This window comes from Anolis sagrei, chromosome 3 (genome assembly GCF_037176765.1).
Source record: "Anolis sagrei isolate rAnoSag1 chromosome 3, rAnoSag1.mat, whole genome shotgun sequence".
Classification (NCBI taxonomy): Eukaryota; Metazoa; Chordata; class Lepidosauria; order Squamata; family Dactyloidae; genus Anolis; species Anolis sagrei.
Genome location: NC_090023.1, coordinates 75,942,575 through 75,969,387, shown reverse-complemented (window position 1 = coordinate 75,969,387; position 26,813 = coordinate 75,942,575). Strand labels below are relative to the sequence as shown.

Genomic DNA, 26,813 nt, shown 5'->3' with positions numbered 1-26,813 from the left:
GAAATAAGGGAGCAATTAATTCCTTATTTATTATTTATTTATTTGCTGTATTCGTATTTCTTAACCCCGAAGGGGTCTCAGGCCAGTTCACTGCCCCCCGCCCCCAATTTCCCCACAAGCATCATCTTCGAGACCTTTGTTATCCTCTAATCACAGGACCAGACATTGTATCTGTCTTGAGAAGTTACCAAGGCACAAATGCAATTGCATATGTAGAATCCTTTTATGGGGAACTTCATAGCCTAACAGAGCTGGAATTACAGTCATACCTCCACATTTAGGGTTTTGAATTTGGCAGATGTGATCACACGATGTAACAACATTTGAAAAAAAATCTGTTCCTGGTTTAAGTGTTATTTCGTGTTTAATTGTTAGAGCCCAGAAACTTTGTTTTTGAGGCTGTCACAAATTATGTCGAACTGGTTGAGACTCTATGAGATATTCATTGAAAAAACTATAGGAAAATGTGTTGCAGGATGTCCCGCAAAAACAAAGTTTTTGCAGTTTTATCAACTTTTCCCATGTTTTTATGATAGAACCAATTAGGAAACAACATTTATAACGCAGGAAAAAAATCATGTTACACAGTGTTATTCATGAATTTGATTTTAAAAGGTTCTTTGCAGGAATCTCTAGGTCCTCAAATGGAGGGCCACAGTATGAGGATCCCTGTTTGAGGATCCCTGATCTAAAGCTTTCCAGAAAGAACACCTCTAGGTGTGAAGAATCTTAGAAATCTCTAGGTCCTTAGAAATGTCTATGATCACTAATATGTTTCTAAGGTCAGTTTTCAGCAGAGGTTGGCAATAAAGCAGGCATGGCAAACTTTGGCTCTCCAGGTGTTTTGGACTTCAACTCCTAACAGTCTCACACTTAAGCGGCTGAGGCGCAAAAGGAAAGGGCCTGAGGCTGTTAGGAGTTGTAGGAGTTGAAGTCCAAAGCACCTGGAGGGCCAAAGTTTGCCCATGCTTGATATAGTCTCATACTGGAAGTTCTACTACCTGAGGTGTTCTCTCAGGTTAAAAAAATAGCAATTTCTTTATTCATGAAGTTTCACTTCCATGGGGAACCTGTCCCCTTAATTTCGGCCAATGTGGAAGGCTGATCGTATGCAGCCCCTTTCCCAGACAACCAGTCAATCAACCAACAGTATCATCCATTCACAGGCAACAGGGCACCTAAGTCAGCGATGTGATTCTTTCAGAATAAAGAAGCAACTCTTTCCTCAAGGAACATTTAGAAGCAGTCTGTCATTTGAAGAACTATGTTGTCCAAAGGGTAAGTCTCACAAACAGAAGAGGAATTCAAAGCTGTATCCTATTCAATCCAACAATGAAAGTTAACCTCTTCTCATAATTTCTTTGTAAATGGACATCCTGGTATGTTACCTACACATTACATGTGCTATAATCTTCTGTATCAAGTTACCCACAAGACACAGATACTTTGGAGCAGTGGTTGTCAATCTTCGGGTCCCCAGGTGTTTTGGCCTACAATTCCCAGAAATCCCAGCCAGTTGACCAGCTGTTAGGATTTCTGGGAGTTGAAGGCCAAAACATCTGGGGACCCACAGGTTGAGAACCACTGCTTGGAGCGAAACGGCTCATTTTAGGGTCCCATGGTCATTTACTCTTACCAAAGCATGGGAAAACAAGATTCTGTGAATTATTTCTGGGAAAATTTGGAAGTGGCAGTAAAAGAAATCCTGACAAACTTTTTCCAAACTCCAGCTCTCCTTTAGTGTTTCCTGTGAGTCTTCTTTCCTTTGTTCATTTAGATACTTCATTCATGGGCTTTGCCTTTCAACCAAGAAGGATACATATCAAGCAGTTATAAACAAAGCCTTAATAAAAGGCCATTTAGTTCAACGACACTATCAAAACGTTCTTGTTTTGTTGAATTCTGAAGAGGCTTAACAAAACAAAAATCTAGCAATAGTTATGCACAGTGTTATTAAACATTGGTAATTTTATTACAATCTTTCTTGCCACACATTGTGAATTAAGAGACAAGTACAATCACTGCAACAGTACCAGACAATGAATCAACACCATCCAATCAAGATACGTATTAGATTTACTGTTTTAACAAGGCAGTATCTTTAGCTAGAAATCTTGGTCCTCTAAATTCTTTTTTTTTTTAAAGTATTGCGCTGATTACAGATATCTTGCATTTTGAATGCAATTTGGCAAATAAACATCTAAAACTTAACCATTTGTAATATAGACGCTTCTTAAAAGCATGTTAAAAGCAAGAGTGAATAAGATTTCACAAATTACAATTTCTATTTACTTTCCTAAATGTCATTATGTGCAAGGATGTCAGATTGATGGGTACATAAAAGCTGGATTTAAGCTGAGAAGATACTTCATTTTACATGAGTTTTGGTCCTGTCGAGAGGCTAACTAATGGTTATGTGTACACACTGTACATTTTCAAAGACAAACAGCTTTGGTGATTTTGAAGCAAGCAGGGAAGGTGCCGAACCTTTTCCCCACCCATTATTTCTGTGCTCAAAATGATTTCTAGCCAAAGATGTTTTTCTTTAAAACTAATGACTTCAGAGCTCCGTTATATAACACGTAGTTAGCCCCTTATGTTCCACGAGAATTGAAACACAGTATTCATATTTTAAAAATCAACAAACAAACAGCAGCACAGGTACATTGGAAAGATCCTTACAAAAAAGTGGAGGTAAACACAAATGAACCAGAACAGATGATAACACCAACTTTCCATTTTCTTAAGACAATTGTCGAAACTGCCGCACTATCTATTTCACCTAGTGCTGTCTGCCAAGATGTTTATGCCTCTGCCACCATTAAGGATACACACCGATTTGTTTCAGTACACCTGGCTTTGTTTCGTATCTGGTTCTACCTGCGTTAGCCAAGTCTGGTCTATGCACTGGGGTTGGGAGGAAAAAATATTCCATACTTTTTTAAAAAACAGCTTAAGAGGATAATAGTGGAAAGAAAGAATTGCACAACAGCCTATGGCCACAGTTACCCTTATTTTGCTTTTGATCCAGCTCACTGCTCTTTGGGAGGAAATGGCCAGAAGGATCAGATAGAACATTGCCAACTTTTCTATCCTCCAACCTCCATGCCTTATTCCAAGTGAATGAAGAGATAATGATACACAGAAGATGAGACCTCAGAACTGTGGGAAATGTGCAGGCATCAGGAAGTGGTCGAAAGCATAAACCACTTCCTTCCCGACAGACTCAAGTCCTTCCACATACCCCTATATCCCAGAATATCAAGGCAGAAAATCCCACAGTATCTGCTTTGAACTGGGTTATCTGAGTCCACACTGACATAAACACCAGTGCAAAGCAGATACTGTGGGATTTTTTCCAGATGTGTGGAAGGGGCCTCAGACTCTGCAGCTGAGGATGAGAAACTGAGAATAAGTTCTGCCAATAAACAGATCTGTAAATGGAACGTAGCCCTGCTGAGATGCTCATTCCTCTAAATGAATGTGCTAAAATGTGAAGAGAAGGAGACTCTCTGCTGACCCCTCCATGTATATCTAATTCGCAAAATCAGTGGAAGCCTTTGTTCAGATATAAGACAAATAATTGGTTTTTGTTGCTGCAAAAACAGAGTTTTTGGGGAGAGAGGAATCAAGAAAGTGAACTTTTGCTTTAAAAAAATCTTATTAAAAAGAAGTATCTTAAAAACCACAAGAATTAAAAATTCTCAATGACAGCAATCTAAGGGCCCTTCCACACAGCCCTATATCCCAGAATATCAAGGCAGAAAATCCCATAATATCTGCTTTGAACTGGGTTTTCTGAGTCCACACTGCCATATAGCCCAGTTCAAAGCAGATCATGTGGGACTGAATTCAGATGTGTGTAAGGGACTGAAGATTCAGTAGCAAAGACCATGCTCTGAATCAGAGAGTGATTAAATTTATTGTTGTTTATTTATTAAGTGGGTTTATTAATTGCTTCTCTACCCAGCTGGGCCACCAAAGTGATGAACTGATCAGAACAGGATCAAGATCATACGATCAATTATATGAATCTCAAAAGCATTTACTGTTTTAAAGAAAGGAATATTTTATTGAAGTTGTTTTTTGGAGGTGCAATTTGTCTGTCTTGGGCCACATACGAAGTCTGAGACAGAATTCAGATAAAGTGATGCTTTCCTTCTCTTTAGAGTAGCTTACATTTCTGACTATGGCTGTAGTCAGCTTGATGTACCATTATTCTACAGAAGAAAGTATTTGGGAGGATTTTGCACCCCAAATTCTATGCTAATAAAGCCGTGTTTTTAAAATCTCTAATGAAAGGATTTATTCCTAATTATCTAAAGAAAATGAATTTCGTGCATTCATTTCTATAGGATGCACATGAAGCCAAATGTAACACAGGGAGAGGAAAACAGTATTTCTATAGGTGTTGATTTTATCCATGGCCTAGGAAGTTTCAATTGAGAGCAGGTATCTCCTAAGGCAGCATAAATAAGCATAAAGAAGGGAAGGAATGATCGTGACTCTTTATGTCACAGCCATATAACCCAGAATATCAAGGCAGGAAATCCCACATTATCTGAGTGTAGATTCAGATTACTCAGTTCAAAGCAGATATCATGGGATTTTCTGCCTTGGTATTCTGGAATACAGGGCTGTGCGGAAGGGCCCTGGGTCATCTGACATATAACACTGTATCAAGCCGATAATGTGGGATGTTATACAGTTGTGTGAAAGGGGAATCAGTTTCCTTGGACTTTCAGATAAACCAGTGTGGAATGTTGTCAAGCCAAACAAAACTTTAACCAGGGACAGTGATAAAAAAATATACTGGAGTCTAGAAATATTAAACAAGAAGCTATAGTCCACTAATCTGAGATTTTTGTTGAATACAGATATTAATATAAAGTGGCCATATGTACTGATATATGAGAACATTATTACTATTTTAAAACAGTGCTACTGTTGCGACATAAGATACTTTGATGTGTCAGTATGAAGATGGGAGGAATCTCACGCAATCGAGAAACAGTCACATCATCCTCATTTTATATCAGTGGAGTCTCTAACTAGTAGCAGTAAACCCAGTTCTCATTAGTAGGGAATTCTTCCTATTAATATGGAAAGTACCTTGAGAAAATGGCAGAGGGCATCAAGGCTGACAAACTGAGTATGTGTGTGTGTTTTAAGAAAATGGATTTCCATCAGATTTGATGAAAGACCACCTGCAATTTGCCTCAGAAGTGTTAAAAAGTTAATATAGAGCAGTGCTGGTTTTCAACCTGTGGGTCCCCGGGTGTTTTGGCCTACAACTCCCAGAAATCCCAGCCAGTTTAACAGTTGTTAGGATTTCTGGGAGTTGAAGGCCAAAACATCTGGGGACTCACAGGGTGAGAACCACTGATATAGAGAGAGGTAAGTGAGTCCTGAAATTAAATGTAAAGACTGTGAAAAGGTTGGGATGGGGGAAAGGAAAACCACTTAGATACAAGGCTTCTTAAACATTTTGAATTTTTTAAAAATATGGTGTTACTTTCTATGGAAACAAGTTCACCCAGATCATTTTTGGATTTGTTGTTATCGTGTTCCTTCAAGTCATTTCTGACTTATGGGGACCATAAGGCGACCCCATCACAGGGTTTTCTTGGCACGATTTGTTCCTATTTGGATGCTACACAGAAATATCAGAGGGAGACAGGGTAGAGACCACATTTTGCTTGATTTTCACACTAAGGATGAATGAGCCCTCTCACCTTGAATCTGTACCATCTCTGAAGTCAAAATCCATAACTAGCAGAATAAACGCTACCATATGAAACTGCTTACGCTGCTACCTCCTGTAGCATTCTGGGGCTTGTAGTCTAGGGAGGAGTCTTTAAAATGCTCAGCCAGGCAGGTCCCAGGTCTCAGTAAACTACAAAGCCCAGAATGCTGCAGGATTTAAAGTGGATCCATGCTCTAGTGTGATGAGGCAGTAAGTGGAAGCAGCTTTTTCCCAAGAGGCAGAGAGGGCCAGGAATGAAATATCATCAGAAGGCATTCAGAGGAGCGCTAAACAGGCTGCGCTCTGGCACCACGAGATGCAGAGACAACCTTAAGAAATGGGGCCACAAAGTGGAGTCCACAACATGTGAGCGTGGAGAAGAACAAGTCACAGACCACCTATTACAATGCAGCCTGAGCCCTGCCATGTGCACAATGGAGGACCTTCTTACAGCGACACCAGAGGCACTCCAAGTGACCAGCTACTGGTTAAAGGACATTTAATATAATGCCAAGTTTTCAAACTCTGTGTTTTTAAATACATTACAACTGTACCCTCGGTTCGCTTCTGATATGAGAAATAAATATTCAGAGGATGCCCTCATTTCAAATCTATCTCAAGCAGTTTCACTTTGGAATATGTGGATCTCCACAGAAAGAATTATCAGCAGATGCTTGTTCCTAAAAATACACAGAACAAGGAGGTTTTCATTCATATTTCCATTTGTTTTTAAAGGGAAGGAACAAATGCCATAGAAGTCTATCAGGTGCATGCACTGTAAGGAAGGCTTTCTTTTTTTTTTCTTTGAAAGCTATAAACACCTCTTCATACTTTTGTCATGGCTCATGGTGTTTACTGATACTAGTGGGGTGAGATTTTCTCTAGGAAAACTTTCAACAGACTTTACATTGTGATTTAAAGGGCAGGAATAGGAAAGGTATTTGATGCCGATGACAACACTGGAAAAAGTCTGCAATCAAACTGACACCTCTGGTCATGAGGTCAACCGTGACCAGCAGTGCTGCAGAATTTGAAGAGGCACAAATGGAGGGTGAAAGGGAGAAACGTGCCAAGGGGAAAGCGTGTCAAGCCAACCCTAACCGGGACCACCTTCCATCTGGGAACCGATGTTCTCACTGCAGGAGAATATGCGGACCAAGAATAGGGCTCCACAGCCACTTACAGACCCACCGCCAATACACCAGACTTGGAGGAACATCATCCTTGGGCTACGAGGGATCGCCTAAGTAAGTAAGTAAGTAAGTAAGTAAGTAAGTCTGGACATGAAGGACAGGAAAAAATGGATATTCTATATAAACACAGGCTGGAGCTCTTGATATTCTAAGAAACAAAGACACCTTGTGAATGCTGCTTCAAGAGCCACCAGTGTCAATGGGAACACATCTGCAGATTCCCATTTCCTGAAAATGTCCCAAGAAATGGACTGTTCTCACAAAAGTGATAAAAGTACCCTGGTTATTTTTCAAGAAAGAAAGAAAGAAGTAACAGTAGCACAAGTGTTTCAGAAACACTGAAGGATCATGGATTGCTTTGATACCCTGTTTTATCTGGAGGAAAAATAAAAATCTATCTATACTGTCTTTGGACAAAAAAAAACCAAAACAAAATGGAAGATGGAGAATGAGGAAGAATAACAGGATTCTAAATGTACCTGTTTCTATGATTCAGAAATTAAGTAAGAGGAAACAATGCTATTCAACAACTTTAAAGTGATTATTGCATACCAGAGTATCTTGAATCTGTGTTGATTCCCAGTGCATTCAAAATGTCTAAGTTTCACTGGAGAGTATACACCATTGTTTATTTTTGAAGGGGGGCATTTTAATAAAAACTTGGTAAAACTCTTGAAGATAGGACCATCATATTAATAAGTTTAGACCAGGTATGAGCAAAGTTTGGCCCTCCAGGTGTTTTGGACTTCAGCTCCCACAATTCCTAACAGCCTCAGGCCCTTTCCTTTTCCCTTTCCTTAAGCGGCTGAGGGGGAACAGGAAGGGGCCTGAGGCTGTTAGGAATTGTGGGAGTTGAAGTCCAAAACACCTGGAGAGCCAAACTTTGCTCATACCTGGTCTAGATCCATGCTGCACTATGGATAAAACTGGGTGCAATCCTGCCTCAATCTCCCAACTAACACTGCAATCTATTTCACTTCCATCAGGCTTGCATGAGAGTTCTGCACAAGTCTCTTTGAAAGGCATGGAGGGTGCGCAACAGCAATGCTTGGTGTGTGCTTTGGCAGAAGTGATGGGACTTGAAGGAGCCGACTGAAAAACTGGCATTTTCATGTCATCGTCCATCCTGTGGAGCAGGGGGTGCAACAAACAATTGTCACAAATAGGGGATTCTCAACAAACATGACTTACTTGCACTCATTAGGAGATAAACCGGCAATTCAGATTTCACAATAAGATACTTATTAATGAAAATCTGCATCTTTAAAAGGCTTTGATAAAACTCAGGCAAACATTTTCTATCAGAGGTAGAATCACTTCTATCTTATACTCATTCTGATCTCTTTATGGAGTAAAGGAAAGGCGTTATCGACATGAACAAAAAATAACATGGGATAATTTTGATATTAAAAGATTAGCACCTCTGGGTGGTGGAATCTTGCAATTATTCAGACCAGAAATGGGAGAAACCCTCAACCACATGTCGTTAGACCTCCAAGGACAATACAGGGGACCCAAAAGCTATCTTTGGATCCCAACCATAGACTCTGTCTGTATCTCCCTCCACTTTTTCTTCCAGAGTGGTTGAGGTACAGAGTATTGTAGCAGGCTACCAGATCTCTTTACTGAGAGAAAAGGTAACCTACACAGTTGGCACACAATGCTTTACCACAATATATGTATCTACTCCAGACAAGCATTACACTAACAAATGCATTCTGAAAGTCTTTGGCAAGGCAGGAAACCTTGTGCTCCCACGTCCAGGGTTTACAATAAGACTGAATTAATCAGACAACCATTTTCATACCTGGGAGAGAGCTGCAATATACACCTAATTTTTTTCCTTCTCAATTCAAGCAAGGCCAGCACATGTGCTTGGTAGTGGATCTCATCTATGCTGGGCACTATTTCATGGAAGTCAGGTTTCTGTCACAGATCTAAGGCAAACATTACAACTTACAGGAAAGAAAATGAGGACATCAATACATTGTGCGTTGTTAGGAGATACACAACCTTTATAACTCAGTAGCTCTTATTATTATCTCTGGGTTTTCTATGTCCTTTTTGCTTTGGACCATCCTCAGTTCCAGCTGGGCTGAATTAGGTTTGTTTCCTTTTCCAGCTAGGGCTAAAAACAAAACAAACACAACAACAGAACAGGTAAATATCATAAATGTTTAAGATCAAGAAGCATTGAAGAAAATATTGTTCCTTCCGGTCCTACAGTCTGTAGCACACCAATTTATTTTCCTTCCTGTTTTACTACAACTTTAAAACTCAAAGGATCTGGTGTCACATCCACTGGTGAGAGTTGTTATAGAAACACAAAACTTGGAGTACTTAATTTCTTGACTGTTAACAACCACATCAATTGGGGAATTTGTGGAACTATAGCACAGAAACCACATTTATCAAGATGTAGATTCATAAGTACCATGAACTAAACTTCCTTTGTTGTGGGCCCCATCTACACTGCCATTATAATGCAGATTGAACCGGATTATATGGCAGTGTAGACTAATATAATCCAGTTCAATGAAATTCAATCTATATTATATGAGTATAGGCAGAACATATAATCCAGTTCAAACTGCATTATATTGCAGTAGATGGGGCCATGGTCTGACATCCTTGAAATGCCCTCCCTCCAAATATGGGATATCCTTGTTGACCTTTTGGGTGATTCTAAAAATACATTTAGGTACAACTTCCAGAATTCCCCCACCAGTATGGCCACTGGGGAATTCGGGTGTTCTTCACCCTCTTAGCTGGGGTATTTGAGGAGTGGCCCCAAAAATAACTCATCCAATCTCTGGTGCATGCATATAAAAGAATCTGAAAGTCTTGTGCTGTCATTTTTATAGTTATTCTACTAAATGTAGTACAAAGGGAGACAAGTTCTCCCATCCTACACAAAATGATATGGCTATAGTTTCAAAAGCATATCAGTTCCATGCAAGTCACAGTGTTTCTTCCAAGGTAATGCCTCAAAAATTCCCCAACACAAGAAGAGGGCAGAGGCAGTTTAGAAAAGCTTAACAGGGAATTCTCAAGTATGACCCCTTTTGAATATACTCCCCGGTAACAGCAAATGGATGAATCAGAAACATCATGTGAATTGGTTACCTTTTGCACTCTTGATGGTCCTCTGCAAAACGTGCTGCATGGCTGACACAGTCTTTTCACATGCCACCTTCAATTGAAAGAAAGAGACTTCCGTTTTAATGGAACTTTGCCGGCTGCCAGCAGGACTGTTGTATTAAGACCATTTATCAGTTTCAGTGAAACAAATAGTTCTTTTCTTCAAAGCTGTTTTCATCATATCTTGTTCCCACCATAGAAAGATCACTTTCAAATAAAATAGCACTAGGTAAGTTGTGGGTAAAAGCTTTCTTTTACTGCTAAAGAAAGCTTTTAGTACCAGTTTTTCTTACTGCTCATCAAGGTGAATGCTGGAGGCAAAAGCCATACTGAAGTGTTATAAAATGGATCAATTAAAGAGAAGAATGAAAACCTGAAAAAGAGAGTGTCTGCTATTTATGGAGACTCGCCCTGCAATATGGAAATCTAACATTGCTTCTGCATTTGAGCAAAGCAATAATATGAGAAGAGGCAGTGTCCAAGACTTTCCCAGCTCTCTTATTACTCTGCTTGGGTGCAGTTATCCAGGGTTTATGTTTTAAGTTGAGCCAGAAGGTACATCTCCACTGACCCTTAAATCAGGCCTGATCCGGCGTGTTAGACACTGAATTGAGCACAAGAAAAGTCTATACAGAGATTTCCCCAGCTGCTCTGGAAGCAGGAGGAAGTCTCCACCAACACCATCCAACACCCATCTTAAATTGCATTACAAGAAGATTCACAAGAAAATATTTAATTACTGTATATATTCTAATATAAGCCAAGTTTTTCAGCCCTTTTTTTAGGCTGAACCCCCCCCCCCCCCCCCGGTTTATACTCGGGTCAAAGTTATTTATTACTTTACTCTGTTGTTGTTGTTATTATTATTATTATTATTGCATTTATTATTGTGCGGAATTTATTAATACTTTGCATGTTTTAAATTGTGTGTGTGTGTGTATATATGGGGGTTAGCTACAGTAACATTTGAGCGGCCTATTTCAAAGAAAACCTCAGTCAGCGTTGCCATGGTGACCAAGTCAAGCTGGCAGCAGGTGGAGAAGTGGGAGGAGCCAAGGGGAGAGAGTGGAGCAACGGACAGTTTGTGTCAGTTGGGAGTTGGTTAGTGTTCTGGAAGCAGTGAGTTTGTATGGGAAGCAGTGAGAGAGTGAAAGGAAGGGTGAAGTAAAATAGTGAGGCTTTGGGAAGCCTGAATAAGTAGTCTGGAGGTTTCTCAGTCTAACAAGGCTGTAAGGAGAAACATAGCCAGTTTTCTTTAGTTAGGTTAAGGCTAAAGAATAAGCTTGTTGAGTTATTTGATCAAGGACAGATCAAATAGGAGAGCTATACCTATATTGAAACATTGTTTAATAAAAAGAACTTCGCCTCAGGAAAAGTAAACGATACTGTGTAACCTGGAAGAGTGGAAAGCATTTCAAACCAAGTATCCTTCAAAGTTCAATAAGAAAGTTTACAACTTGCAGCCATATGCTGTTTACTAAATAAACCTGTTATCTTTAGTTAAAACAGTCTCATCTCCATTAATACTGCGTCTGATGTGCCATATCTCATAGTAAAACCTCATACCTCGCGTTGGTGGCAGAATTTAAAGAAATATACAATAAATCATCTTCCGCTCCCCTGCTTCCTTGCAATTATTTTACTCTATTATTTTTATTATTGCTGTTTGTTATTATTATATTTATTTTTTCTCTATTATTGTTATTATTACATTTATTATTTTACTATTATCATTATTATTACATTTAGTATTATACTCCATTTATTATTATTACATTTATTATTTTACTCTATTCATTATTATGATTATATTACATTTAGTATCATACTCCATTATTATTATTACATGTATTTCACTCTATTTATTATTATTGTTACATTTATTATTTTACTCTATTATTATTGTTATGATTGCATATACATTAATGTACTCTATTATTATTATTTTATTACATTTATTATTTTACTCTCTTTATTATTACTTGAAGAATACACAAGCAAATTTACATTGAAGAAGGTAATGGTTTAATCATTAATCATCATTGGACAGTCTTAAGTTAAATTACAGTTTTATGTAAATATTCAAAAACATTTAACCTACTGATGCCTCAATTAATGTAGTTTTATTGTATCTATTTTTATTTTGAAATTTACTAGTAGCTGCTGCATTTCCCACCCTCAGCTGATACTAGAGTTAATACGTTTTCCTAGTTTTTTGTGGTAAAATTAGGTGCCTGAGCTTATGTTCAGGTCGGCTTATTCTCCAGTATATACAGAGAGAAAAATCAATAGATACTAAGAGCTAAATTAAATTCAGAGTTCAAACCGGAAGAAACTACCTGAATCAATTGCTAAAAGGCAACTCAAAACTTTAAAAAGATCTGTTGATTCAATGGGTCTACTTTCTGTCCATACCTTTAGGTTGTCTGGATGCTTGTGAGTCCAGGCCAGGAGCATGGCAGCAAACAAGTCTCCTGTTCCAACAAAGACAGCATCTACTTTAGGAGACTCCATTCGGATCCTCTGCGTCACTGTGGTGCCATCTGGTGTCCCTGTTAAGGCAGATACATGTTTATATTTTCCCCATTCATGTGTTCAAAACAAACATCTCAGGCTAAATCAAGATAGGCAACGTGGTATTCAAGCTACAATGTGTGTCTAAATTTGGAAATATCACTGAAAAAATATTAGCAGTAGTTTGGGAGGACAGAAAAATACAGGGTGTTTGACTTACTATATAATTCCTATTTCCCATAATCTTTTTTTTTTTGTTAAAAAATAAACCTGAAGTTTCTACTGCACTTGGCTTTTTTAATGTTTTGTGGGCAATGACTATCAAATTTTCACACATCAAGGCAGTAGTTTAATAAAACTGTCAACATCTGGAGATAGCGTTTTAGTTCCCTCCATTGTAGTTTGCCTCTTTCCACAACTGGCAATATCTGAATAAATCATGCAAAATAACTCAAACAAAATTGCATATTTTGTGAAAGAAGAAAAAAAAGCCATATTTCAAAATTTATGTTTCTATTGTTTCACATTTAAATAAATATAAGTCAATACTACACCATGAAAAAAAGAAGTAAATGTATTTACTTTTTCGATGGCTTCCTAATGCTATCAGATAATCATCTCCTGAAGGTGCCTGTAGGTCTGAGCTGGTGATTACGACTGTTTCTGGTCCCATATTGTGGAGCATATCCATAACCTTTCCATGAACAAAACAAAGTCCAGCATCAGTTATTGTGTATGACTGAGAGACACGGCAAATCATTGCTTCTTATGTTTCCAAATATAAAAATGTTAAATATACGAACAGAAAATATGTATTAAAAGGTAAAGGTTTCCCCTGACATTTAAGTCTAGTCATGTCTGACTCTGGGGGGTGGTGCTCATCTCCATTTCTATGCTGAAGACTGGCTTTGTCCATAAACGCCTCCAAGGTCATGTGGACGGCATGACTGCATGGAATGCCATTACCTTCTCACTGGAGTGGTATCTATTTATCTACTCATATTTGCATGTTTTTGAACTGCTAGGTTAGCATAAGCTGGGGCTAACAATGGAAGCTCACTCCATTCCCCAGATTCAAACAACTGACCTTTCAGTCACCAAGTTCAGCAGCTCAGTGGTTTAACCCACTGCACCCCCGGGTACTCCAAAATATACATTACAATATATTTTATAATTCCATATTAACGAAGGCTTCTATTGATAAAATGCAATTCCACATGAAAAGTCAAGGTTTTCCAGTAACCTTGGTTGAATGTTTAAGTCAAAATATTGTTGTTGTTGTTGTTGTTATTATTATTATTATTTGTTTAAATCCCGCTTTATTTCCTTAAAGGACTCAAAACAGCTTCATATAAAAGCATTAGCACAGCATTTAAAATATACAAATATACAAAAATTGTAACAGAATTAAACACCAAAAAAATCAGTTAAGATATGTTGTCAGGATAGAAATGTTAGCAATGGGTTCTTAGAAATCATTTTTGTTTTCATACAGTGCATCTAAGAGGAGGAAATGAAGGTACATTCTCCAAGGCAGAAAAATGGCTTCCTTCCCCAGTATTCTGCTGTGCCAAATCACAAGGCTATTTTTCACACACTAGTGAAATTAGTGGGGATAATGGTACATGCATCAGGTTGATATGGGAATGTTTTCCAGAATTACTTTAGGAATGCTGTAGCAAATGAAATAATTTTGTTTGGTTAGTGCTCTCAGTTAATAATATTAGGCAGACAGAAATTCAGATTAAAGTTGTGCATTACATACACCCCATCTATGTGTCCTCACTTGTTATGAAAGCTTACTTTAGAAATGTATTTTGAACAAAAATGTTTTTACTATCTGATGCAGCCAACACTTTGGTGCAAAATAAATGTTTAGAGCAGGATGGGCAATGCAGAATTCAAATTAACATGACATTGCTTACAGCTATTATTTTTGGTTGATTTTGTGCTGACCCAGCACCGGGGTAAGCTCCCACTTTTAGCCCTAGCTTCTGCCAACCTAACAGTTTGAAAGCATGAATTGTGAATAGATCAATAGGTACCACCTTGGCGGGAAGGTAAAAGACGCTCATGTAGTCATTCTGGCAACATCACCAGGAGGGTCTATGGACAACAGGCTCCACGGCATGGAAAAATGGAACAAGAGCACTTCCCCATGGCCAGAGTTGACCATTACCTCCAGACGCTGGAGGTAGAAGGGAAATCTTTGCCTTTGTTTGTATTGTATGTCATTGTTCACTGTATAAAAGGCATTGAATATTTGTCTATATATGTGTATACTGTAATCCTCTCTGAGTCTACTCTGGGAGATAGAACGGAATATAAATAAAGTGTATTATTATTATTATTATTATTATTATTTTCTCAGCTTTAGGAAATTCAGTGTCGTTGGTTAGGGCAGAGCTTCTTAAACCTTTTACACTCATAACCCCTTTCTATCTGGTAAAATTTTTATGTGACCCTGGGTATACAGATATACAAAATAGTTATAAGAATCAAACTGATTGAAAACAAATCAGCGTTTGCAAGGCTCGATAACAGGCTGATTTTTTTTTTTTTGTTTATGAAGTACAGCTGAAGCATTTTCTGCAAAGTAAATGCTGTATATTGTTGCTAAAAGATTTGGGTAAATGGCCGGCATTCAGAAACCTTTTGCTGTTGCCAAATTTTTCATGAACCCAACATTGAGCTAACCACTGGAAATTCTAGGCTGTTTTAGAATATTTTGACTGGGTTTCTGGGGTAAACATGTCCAAAAATTATCCTGAAAAAATATTCTTTGGGGCACCCAGGAGCTTTGGAGAGCTCCAAAGGACTATATGCAGCTTATGAGCCACATTTTACTTAACCCTGCTTTAATTTTTTTTAAAGAAAGCCACTTTTTGTTAAATTGAGAGCACTGTAGTATAATGGAGACAGAACCGCATTTTTGTGAGATGACATTTTACCATGGTATCATGAAATAATATTATGTTTAGAGAGACTTTCCCCTTTCAAGTTGAAACTGACTAAGCAGAGAAACGGATATACGAGACTTCCATAAAGCCTATGGTGCAAAAATATGCAGACCTAAAGTTGGCGGCTCATTCACTTGTCAGCCATTCAGAGGCTACTTAACTTGGCCTTGTTTCCATTCATGAAGCTGAAAATAGAAAACAAGATGCTGCAAGTAGAGACAGGAGGGGGGATTCCATGGTGGCTCCATAAGCATTTTAAGAGAAGTAGAATGAAGATAAAAATAGCTGCAATCACTGGGAATGCTTCCTGCTCCAGGGAAAAAGTGTAATCTTTGCCCTGACATTCAGATGGCTTTGCTGGAAGGAAACTGCAAAAGGACAGGGTGACTCTCATTCTTGGCACCAGGATGTTCATTACAGCAGAACCTAATTAGCTAAACGAACATTACAGTGCTTCACTTATAGGAACCAAATGGACTCAGTGGGGTTGCTGGAACACCCACTCACTAATTAATCCTATCCGCAAAGTTGGATCTAGACTTAGTCATGAGATGGGTTCAGACTCATATATGGAGGAAAGCCACTTAAATGAATAAGACTTAACTAAAGAAGGTCTTATTCATTTCTGTAGTCTAATCTAGGAGTGGGAAAATTATGGCTCCTCGGGCTATTTGTGGTCCCGTAGGGCTTCCAGGGCAACTCCAAATGCAATGACCTTCAGAAGGATAACAAAGTCTGTATCCAACACATTCTATATTCTGCTAACTTGGAATACAAATAAGCATAGGGATACAACCCGATGGTCCTTGATATGGGAAACCCACAAACTTGCATCACAATTATACCATCACACAGTGTTGGCATCTGCCACTAGGCAGATAGCTTTTAGAATCCATGTTAGCATTATGGACAAAATGTTAACAGACGTCCCGCTGAATAGAAATGGTTGGTTTAAATAGATAGTTTTGTTTTCACTTGGTAATTGAAAGCTGAGAAGAGATGAAGAAGGAGACCAAAGGCTGAAAAAGTGTTACAGTAAGTTGTAGCAGTAAGTGTATGTGTGTTGAAGTGAAACCTTATGATGGTAATTATTATGTACAGCTGGTAATGTAGGTCAACCAGCAATCTTGGCCCCGATAGAGTATAACTGTATGGGTTTTTGAAATACAGTTCTGGAGAGCTTTTTTCTCTGAGGAGATCTATGGTCAAAGGCCTTGCTCTGAGGAGAAGGTTGGAGAGAAGCCGTTATGGTGCTCTAAAGGAGGCTATGGAGGAATAGCTGTTTGCTCAAGGTTTATGTTTTGTTTTCTCATTTGACTTAAGATGAAGATGCCTTATTTTGTGTTACTTACAAAGACTATGTAAGTTTCTTGCACTGTTTGTTTTTGTATGCAACATTGCAACTTTGTGTTTCATCTTTGCTATTAAGAGTAAATATTTTTCTGTTGATTTCTATTCTTGTCTGTGTGTCTTGTGCATGGGACAGGGCTAAGATCCGCTTGCTGTGCAACAAAAAGGACCAGGGAAGGAGACTTTCCTTGTAGTGGACTTCTTGTACAGTTCTCATAGATATTGGGATGGGAGATATGCCAAACAAGCTTTGGCTTCTGTACTATATAGCCCTTGAAAACCCATCTACCAGGAACCATGTTCAGGAGCCCCATTTAGTCATTTATAAGGAAATGGGGTGTCAGCCATGGAACAGTCTGGGTAGAAAGCCTCGGTTAGGAGATGATAGATTCCATCGGCTAAAGGCCTGGGTGATTTATGTGCATCTTGTAACAAAACTACTACATATTTTATAACAATGATGTGTTATCACAGTAATAATTACTGTTCTCCCATCCCAATTGTAGTTATCCCTTTTTAGAAGGTACCTTCAAATGTGCTGAAACATTCTGCCATTGCCAGTTTATTTTAGTATCATAATTCTCTGTGCCTGTTAGCTGAATGTGCCTGAAATCCTGGATGTCTGCCCAGCTCTTTCATCTTCCATCATGAATCAAAGCCTCGGGGAAATGCTTAGTTTGCATCTACAGTACACCAAAGGAAGCTATCTTCCCTTAATAGCACTAGGGAAAAATAACAAGAGCAAGTGGACAGTGGTAATGGAGTGCATGTGGATATGTGTATGTGTATACATACATACAGTGGGGGGGGGGGGGGGGAATATTTAGTCAGATACCAATTGTACTTATTACTTATTTTCCACCATAATTTGCAAACAATTTCATTAAAAATCGGACAATGTGATTTTCTGGATGTGTTTTCTCAGGTTGTCTCTCATAGTTGAGGTCTACCTATGATGTCAATTAGAGGCCTCTCTCATCTTTTTAAGTGGGAGAACTTGTACAATTGGTATCTGACTAAATACTCCCCGCCCCCCACTGTATTTATGTATACACATACATACACACACACACACACACACACACACAAACAGCTGATGTATAATTAGAGGTCTTTTACATGGTGTACAGTAGGCTACCAAAATGGAGATAAAACTGTCTCAAAAGTTGGGTTTTCCTTGAAAGGTTAAGGGTTTGAAGACCTAAATAAAGATGAAATGGCACAAATAGATGTCCTCACTGCAATATTTCACTTACCAGTGCAGTAATAAGACTGATGGGAACATGAAACACACTTCCACTAATTGTTTCAGTAATGCAATTACGATTCTGTCATGTAAACATCAAGGGGCATTATTAAATATTGATAGATGCTGGATAAATGTAGTAGCTGGTTGTTTGAGATTTACTATTTTTAAAAAAGACCTATTAATATACCCCATACTATGCCATACCATAAGTAAAGGTAAAGGTTTCCCTTGTTATGAAATCTAGTTGTGATCGACTCTGGGGGGCAGTGCTCATTTCCATTTCTAGGCCGAAGAGCCGGCAATGTCCATAGACACCTCCAAAGTCATGTGGCCAGCATGATTGCAAGGAGCACCATTAGCTTCCCGCAGAAGTGGTATCTATTGATCTACTCACATTTGCATGTTTTCAAACTGCTAGGTTGGCAGAAGCTGCAGCTAACAGTGGGAGCTCACCCTGTTCCCTGCATTCGAACTGCTAACCTTTCAGGCAGCAACTCAGCAGTTTAACCCGCTGCGCCACTGGGGGCTCCGCCATACCATAAGCTCTGTATTATATTGAAAATCCGCAATTAAAAACAAATTAAGGCAAATAAAGACAAACCTAATTTAATATAACACAGTTTTATTATTACAATATAATAATAATAATAGTAATAATATGATATTATAATTATATATTTTATATTATATGAAATATTACTAATAATATTACAATATAATGGTATAGTAGGTAAAGGTTGTCCCCTGACATTAAATCCAGTCATGTCTGACTCTGGGATATGGTGCTCATCTCCATTTCTAAGCTGAAGAGCCGGTATTGTCCACAGACACCTCCAAGGTCATGTGGCCGGCATGACTGCATGGAGTGCCGTTACCTTCCTGCCTATTGATCTACTCGCATTTGCATGTTTTCAAACTGCTAGGTTGGCAGAAGCTAGGGCTGACAGTGGAAGATCACGCTGCTCCCTGGAATCGAACCTGTAACCTTTTGGTCAACAAGCTCAGCAGCTCAGTGCTTTAACCCACTGTGCCACCGGGGGCTCCTAATGGTATAGTACAATATAGTAATATATAATGCTGATATTGTACTATGCTAATAATATAATATAATTTATGTATATATATCTTGTAAGCTGGTGAGTCCCCTTCGGGGTGAGAAGGGCAGCATATAAATGTAAATAAATAAATAAATAAAACACACACATATATATTTATTTAAATAATTAGTTCTTTAATTTTTTGCCGGTTGCTTGAGAGTTCTGGTTCTTGTTCTGGTTAACAGAGAGTTTACTACATTGCAGCCATCAAAAGACAGTGTTTCAAGTGTCATGGTTTCCAAAGGTCAGTGGCATTCCTTATAACAGACAGCACAATTATTTTGATTGTATATTTCTTTTCTAGCATTGACAGGGTTTCTAGCACTAGAAGGTAAAAGATGTGCTACATTTGAAGCCAATCATTCAACAATTGCTAACCTTTCTTGAGACACGGTAAAAGTTAAAAATACTGCTCTTGGCAAGATTTTTGGTTCCAGCTCATACTTTAAAAGTGATTGCATGGCCATCTGTGAGGCTACTATGAATCATGGACCCCTGAGAGCTCCCAGAGGCACTGATTGTATCAATCAGGGCTTCCATCATGAGCAACGTCATCATTCATGCAACCACAATTACCTTCCTCAAGCAGTCACATACGCTGCGTCAACACTGTTCACAAAAGCATCATTTCACAAACTGATGCCTCCCCACAATTCCTGGGAAATCAACCTACAGCCCATAAGAGACTACATGAGGGGCTTCAAAATGCTTTCACTGGAGCTTTGGGGCGCAAAGACACTGTAGCAGAAATGTAGGGTCCAGCATACCTACCTCTATAGCTTCTTTTTCAGAATGTATCTTCCTTCCAGTGAGTAATCTACAAATCCAAGAAAGAACATATCAGAATAATATCTATTTCTAATCCAGAAGAGTCTCGTTTATCCAACCTTTATTCATCCAACGTTCTGTGTTATCCAATGCAGTCTGCTTCCTGCCCGGATCGACTGCTGTTTCAATACATTGCAGTGTTTTGGTGCTAAATTCGTAAATACATAACGTTGCCGTGTATTGAACTGCTTTTCCTGTCGACTTGTTGTAAAACATGATGCTTTGGTGCTTAATATCTAAAATTATAACGTAATTTGATGTTTAATAGGTTTTCCCTTAATTCCTCCTAATTATCCAATATTTTTGCTTATCCAACCTTCTGCCGGCCTGTTTATGTTGGATAAGCGAGACTCTACTGTGTATTGATTTTGCTCATTAAGACTTTATGAATCATTTTTATTGTGTCTTTCATTATCTGCACTGCTGAGAAACACAGTACAACTTAAACTAAAGAACCTAAAACATGTGAATGAATGTCTATAGCGGGACTCAATGCTACCTTCCTTTCAACTGTAAACATCATAAGCATATTGCATAGTACATTACAATGCGTTTTATCCTATGCCTTCATTGAAGCTTTATGGAAGATCAAGAGTCCAATAGAGATTTTTTAGGGACCATTATAGTAATGTGTTGTCGAAGGCTTTCATGGCCGGAATCACTGGGTTGCTGTGAGTTTTCCAGGCTGTATGGCCATGTTTCAGAAGCATTCTCTCCTGACGTTTCCCCAACATCTATGGCAGGCATCCTCAGAGGTTGTGAGGTTTGTTGGAAACTAGGCAAATTGGTTTTATATATCTGTGGAATGTCCAGGGTGGGAGAAAGAACTCTTGTCTGTTTGCGGCAAGCGTGAATGTTGCAATTGGCCACCTTGATTAGCATTTAATGGTCCTGCTGCTTCAAAGCCTGCCTGCTTCCTGCCTGGGGGGATCTATGTTGGGAGGTGTTAGTTGGCCCTGATTGTTTCCTGTCTGGAATTCCCCTTCAGGCTGGCGGTTCGTAAGGCTGTAAACCACTCCTAAGAGAAAGGATCAACCTTTGTATTTGATATTATAATATTAACTTCCAAGAAATTAAAAGTGAAGCACCTCTACTTAACCAAATAGGCTATTCCAATGACAAGGATCTTGTAAAACCATTCACTTTATAGGCCACCTACTGCACAGTCAGTCATGTAGTTTGAGGGGCTTCAGCCCCCCCCCCCCCAAATTCTCAGGGTGGTCCGCGAGAAGACCTTACAGGTACATTATTTAAACTGTTATGTTTATTCACATCATGATCTGATCACCATGCTTAATATATCCCATATGCATGGGGCTATTGGGATAACGACACAAAAGGTTTGCTAGGATAGATCCTGCCCCCCCCCCCGAATCAAACTCAGCCCCCCTCCCGAATCAAACTCAGCACCCCCCAAATCAAAATCCTGGCTATGAGCCAGTGCACAGTTAAATTGGGTGTAGATTCCATGGAGATTAAATATAGCTACCTAAATTAATTTACTACTGTACTACTGAACATTGAAACTGATAGGCATTTTTAATGAAGGAAAGAAAACTCAACTTTTAAAATGCAATCAATCCCCAAAGTGCAAGAGGCATTTTATACTGCTGCACATGAACAATTTGTTTCTGAATTTTTGAGAATTGGATAACAAAGTACTCACTCTGCTTCAAATTGATTAGGTGTTATTATATCTGCTACAGGCACAACCTTTTCCTTATAAACAGGAAAGAGATCTTCTGGGACGTACTACAAAGAAGAAGGGAAATGACATTGAATTTGGAAAGTGTAATCAAGAACTCCACTCACTATTTCATTTTAGAAAGTTCAAAATGCTGGGCGAAAGGCAATATAAGTTAAACAAGAAGTAAGTAAGTAAATAAATAACACATTCCGATACCAAAGCCATGCAGGAGCAGCTTCTTTCATTCCGTTCCGTTTCAAAATGAATGAGTACATTAGGAGGGGGAAATCCACACGTAGTTTTGCAATTGGTGTGAGATTTGGATAACAGAGCCAATGCAGTGTAGTGTTTTGAGTACTTGATTATGACTCTGGAGACCAGGGTTCGAATCCCTGTTTAGCCATGGAAACCCACTGGGTGGCTTTTGGCGAGTCACACTCACAACCTCAGAGAAAGGAACAGGGGGAAAACCTCTTTGAAAAGATCTTTTTTTAAAATTTATCTACAGTATTCATATACTACTTTTTTCACCCCTGGGGGATCAAAGCAGTTTACAAAAAACAATGGCAAAATTCAATGCCTTACATACATAAACCAAATCATAAATCAAACAACATAGGACTAAACATAAAATACAGCAGGACAAATTCACCATAAGATAATAGGACATTTAACATGAAGTGTGCAAATTAAAAACACCTAATAAAAACATTAAAACCAGATGATCCAAACTTGTAGACCGGACCATTCCAGTTACTTTATTACTAGTCAAAAGCTTGGTTCCATAACCATGTCTTTCTTCTCTTTCTAAAGGCCAGGAGGGAGGGCGCTGATCTAATCTCATTCAGGATAGTTCTAGAGTTGAGGAGCCACCACTGAGAAGGCCCTGTCTCTTGTCCCCACCAACCGCACTTGCGAAGCAGGTGGGGCTGAGAGCAGGGCCTCCTCAGAAGATGTTGACCTCCGTAATAAGGCTGCTGTGGATTACTGAAATTTGGAAATGACTTGAAGGTGCACAACAACAAAGCCTTCAAGTTAATTCTGACTTAGAGCAAATCTGAGATTTTCTTGGCATAATCTATTTTAGAAGAGGATTGCCATTGCTTTCCTCTGAGACCGAAAGACTGTGATGTATCCATGGTTATACCTTGGATTTCCATGGCCAAACAGGGATTTGAACTGTAGTATTCCAGAGTCCTGATGTAATACTCAAATAACAACACCATACTGGTTTCTTTATGTATATTTATTTTACATATTTATTTTACATGAAAATCTTCACCAGAATATTATAATTCCTTCAACAGATTACACACATAATTTCACACATTCATTAGTGTTTACAACTTGGAAAACATTTTTGGGAGACTTTAATTCCATGCTACTGTTGATGTGTAGTATTCTGAAGCTTCTAGTCCAAAACAGGTACTTTCCCAAGATAGTCTAGTGTAGCTCTATGTTTTTAGGCAATCATAACATTTGCACAGGGTTATTAATGTGTTTAGATGAATTGTCAAAGGCTTTCATGGCCGGAATCACTGGGATATTGTGAGTTTTCCAGGCTGTATGGCTATGTTCCTGAAGCATTCATTCCTGATGTTTCGCCTGCATCTATAGAAGGCATCCTCAGACCTCACAACCTCTGAGAATGCCTGCCATAGATGCAGGTGAAACGTCAGGACAGAATGCTTCTGGAACATGGCCATACAGCCCAGAAAGTTCACAACAACCCATGTTTAGATGACATTGTTAGTATATTGGAATCACCAAGACATGCTCTACAATTTGATTAAGTTTTGCTATTCTTCTGCAAAAACTGGCTGGTGATGGGGCACAGTGGTAGAGTGGGGGGGAAATCACCCACATCCATTCACTATATACTTCTCATATGCCTTTACCTGCAAAGAAGTCAGCACACAGTTGTATTTCAATTGACCGACACACAAGTGAGGTTTAAGTGTTCTGCACTAAACGCATTTAGTCTCTAAAGGTATACTGAAATGCCTGTGATTTCTACAGCAATCTGACCATGTTATTAAAAGGAGGAACACGAAATGATTATTAGTCTTGGCTCTGTCTAAGCAACAGCTAATGAACTGATACAATGGAGCATGTGTTCTGGCTGAAATAGATCTTGTACTGAAGGATAAGGCAAAACTTTATCAGGTGGGTTTACTTTGGCATAACAACTTTGTTTATAAAAAGAGGCTAAGCATGCCATGGATTACCCACCATATAGCCTTCTCCACTCCACTTGTCACCCATCACAGGATCACACACTGCAAGAGAAAATTAATATTAAGTGCAAAGGTGAGAAGCACTACTGCAAAGGAGTATTTGAAATGTAATCAGCACAGGACCACAACAAAAATTCAAAAATTGCTAAGAAAGAAATTTCTATTTTTTTTAACCTGGGAGAATACTTACGTAGGAATTTCTAAGTCTTCCAGCATGACTCTATGGTCAACTTTCACTGGAAGCTGACTACAGAATCACATTAGATGACCTATGGATGCCTTTAGAGGTGTTCTCTTTAGAAATATCGAGGTCCTCCAGCATGATTGAAAGAAGTTGACCATAGGGTCCCAGCTGGAGAAACTAGAGATTCCTAGAGAGAACATGTGTAATCCAAACCATGAATAAACAAATCTGCAACCAATAAATCCACAAATATGGAGGGATGACTATATTCATAACAACCAGTCACATGTCTGAGTAATGTATGGATACAAGAAGTTATTATTAGTCTAAGCTAAGAAGTTGATCTCTGCAAGTACTAATTGTATTTTAAAAAATCGAAATAATTTTTGTTTTTATCGAAAGACATAGAAAGCTCAATTACATCATTTCATCACTTGATTGTCAGGGAAAACCTTCCTCAAACCAGGCCATTCAAACAATCACTGAACACAGACCCTCTAACAATGTGTTGTTGAAGGCTTTCATAGCCAGAATGACTGGGTTGCTGTGAGTTTTTCAGGCTGTAATGCCATGTTTCAGAAGCATTCTCTCCTGATGTTTCACCCACATCTATGGCAATTATCGTCAGAGGTTGAGGGATCTGTTGGAAACTAAGCAAGTGATATTTATATATCTGTCGTATGTCCAGGGTGGGAGAAAGAACTTTTGTCTGCTTGAGACAAGTTGGAATGTTGCAAAAGCCACCTTGATTAGCATGCAATGGCCTTCCAGCTTCAAAGTCTGGCTGCTTCCTGCCTGGGGGATCCTTTGTTGGGAGGTGTTAGCTGGCCCTGATTGATTCTTGTCTTGAATTCCCCTGTTTTTTTTGGGTGTTGCTCTTTATTTACTATCCTGATTTTCGAGTTTTTTAAATACTGGTAGCCAGATTTTGTACATTTTCATGGCTTCCTCCTTTCTGTTGAAATTGACCCTCTAATATTTCATGGATGAAAATTGGGACATTGGGAATGTGAGACTACAGCAGTTTGCTTTTGCCTGAGCGCACTGGGAAAGGAAGGAGTTCACTCTCTCTTCTCCTTCTACATTCCAAATCCAGATGCTGCAAATGAAATAAGATGAGGGCAAAAGGGAAAAGTGGGCAAAAGAGAGAGAAATCTGGACATAAGGAAAACAGCTAACGGAGGACTAATCCTGCCAAATCAGGACAGTTGGCACATATGCTAACAGTGTCCCTAAAGCTACTCAAAACCCTACAAGATCGCTAAATAAAGTTGAATCAGCAAGGCCTAATTTAATAGCTCAAAGATAGAAGGCAATATTTATGCATCAAGAAAAACTTTTTTCAATGTGCTAACAATTCAAATGTTTTCTGGTTCTCTAACATCCAGATGACTCTTTCACACCATACAGATAAGTCAATGCAATGAGGGATGGACTGCCATGTCTCAATGTAACATAAAAGGATATCAGACTCCAGTTGTCGGATGACACATCCATGTGTCCTTCTATTATCACCACAGCAAATGCACCTTCTGTCATCAAAGTCAATCTCATTCCCCGACACTTTTCTCATTTGCTCTTCACCTACTGTCTACAGGACCTCTCACTATCTTCAGAATGTATTCCAGCAACCTGGGAGATTTAGAGGCTATTTCAGGAGAATTTGCCTGATGCTTTAAAAAAAAATCTGCTGAACCCAAGCATCTCCAACTAAATCCACAAAGGGTGATGCCAACTTCTTATCAGAATAAAGGTATCAGTCAACAATGTGATGCGGCAGCTTAAAAAGCCAATGAGATAGGAGTCTAGTGTATAGATCCAGGGAAGTCTTGCTACCTCTCTATTCTGCCTTGGTCAGGCTACACCTGGAATACTGTGTCCAATTCTGGGCACCACAATTGAAGGGAGAGGTTGACAAGTTGGAATGTGTCCACAGGAGGGCACCTAAAATGATCAAGGAGAACAAGTCCTATGAGGAAAGGCTTAAAGAGCTGCGAATGTTTAGCCTACAGAAGTGAAGGCCTAGAAGAGACATGATGAGGGCCATGTATGTGAGGGGAAATCATAGGGAGGAGGAAGCAGGCTTGTTTTCTGCTGCCTTGGAGAATAGGACGTGGAACAATGGCTTCAAACTACAGGAAAGGAGATTCCACCTGAATACGAGGAATAACTTCCTAACTGTGAGAGCTGTTCAGCAGTGGAACTCTCTGCCCCAGAGTGTGGTAGAGACTCCTTCTTAAGAGGCTTTTAAACAGAGTCTGAATGGCCATCTGTCGGGGGTGCTTTGAATGCAATTTTCCTGCTTCTTGGAAGGGGTTGGACTGGATGGTCTATGAGGTCTCTTCCAACTCACTGATTCTACAATTCTCTGATAAGCTTTCAAGTTAGATAAATATTGCAACCAGTATTTTAAAAAGTAAATTCTAAAGCAAAAGTATTCTCCTAAATTCACATTAACCATGTACGAAACAGTGTTATTTAATAGTTCATACAGACTTCAGTACTGGTATCCAATACTCCATAAGGTAAAGGTTTCTTCTAGTTGTGTCCAATTCTGGAGTGTGGTGCTCATCTCAATTTCTAAGCCGAAGAGCCAGCATTGTCCGCAGACACATCCAAGGTCACGT

At 39.0% G+C, this 26,813-nt stretch overlaps 1 protein-coding gene across 1 annotated transcript in view; it reads right to left on the bottom strand.

Annotated features, from left to right (window-relative positions):
* Positions 1–7,769: 7,769 nt before the first annotated feature.
* PDXK (pyridoxal kinase) overlaps positions 7,770–26,813 on the bottom strand; it is a 77,516-nt gene continuing 58,472 nt past the window's right edge. Inside the window, exons 5-11 of the mRNA XM_067466722.1 lie at positions 23,998–24,044; positions 21,745–21,830; positions 20,022–20,067; positions 13,177–13,288; positions 12,496–12,632; positions 10,066–10,132; positions 7,770–9,067 (exon numbers count right to left, since the gene is read on the bottom strand). Coding sequence (XP_067322823.1) covers positions 8,955–9,067; positions 10,066–10,132; positions 12,496–12,632; positions 13,177–13,288; positions 20,022–20,067; positions 21,745–21,830; positions 23,998–24,044 — 608 coding nt within the window. The 3' untranslated portion in view covers positions 7,770–8,954. The remainder of the gene's footprint in view (positions 9,068–10,065; positions 10,133–12,495; positions 12,633–13,176; positions 13,289–20,021; positions 20,068–21,744; positions 21,831–23,997; positions 24,045–26,813) is intronic.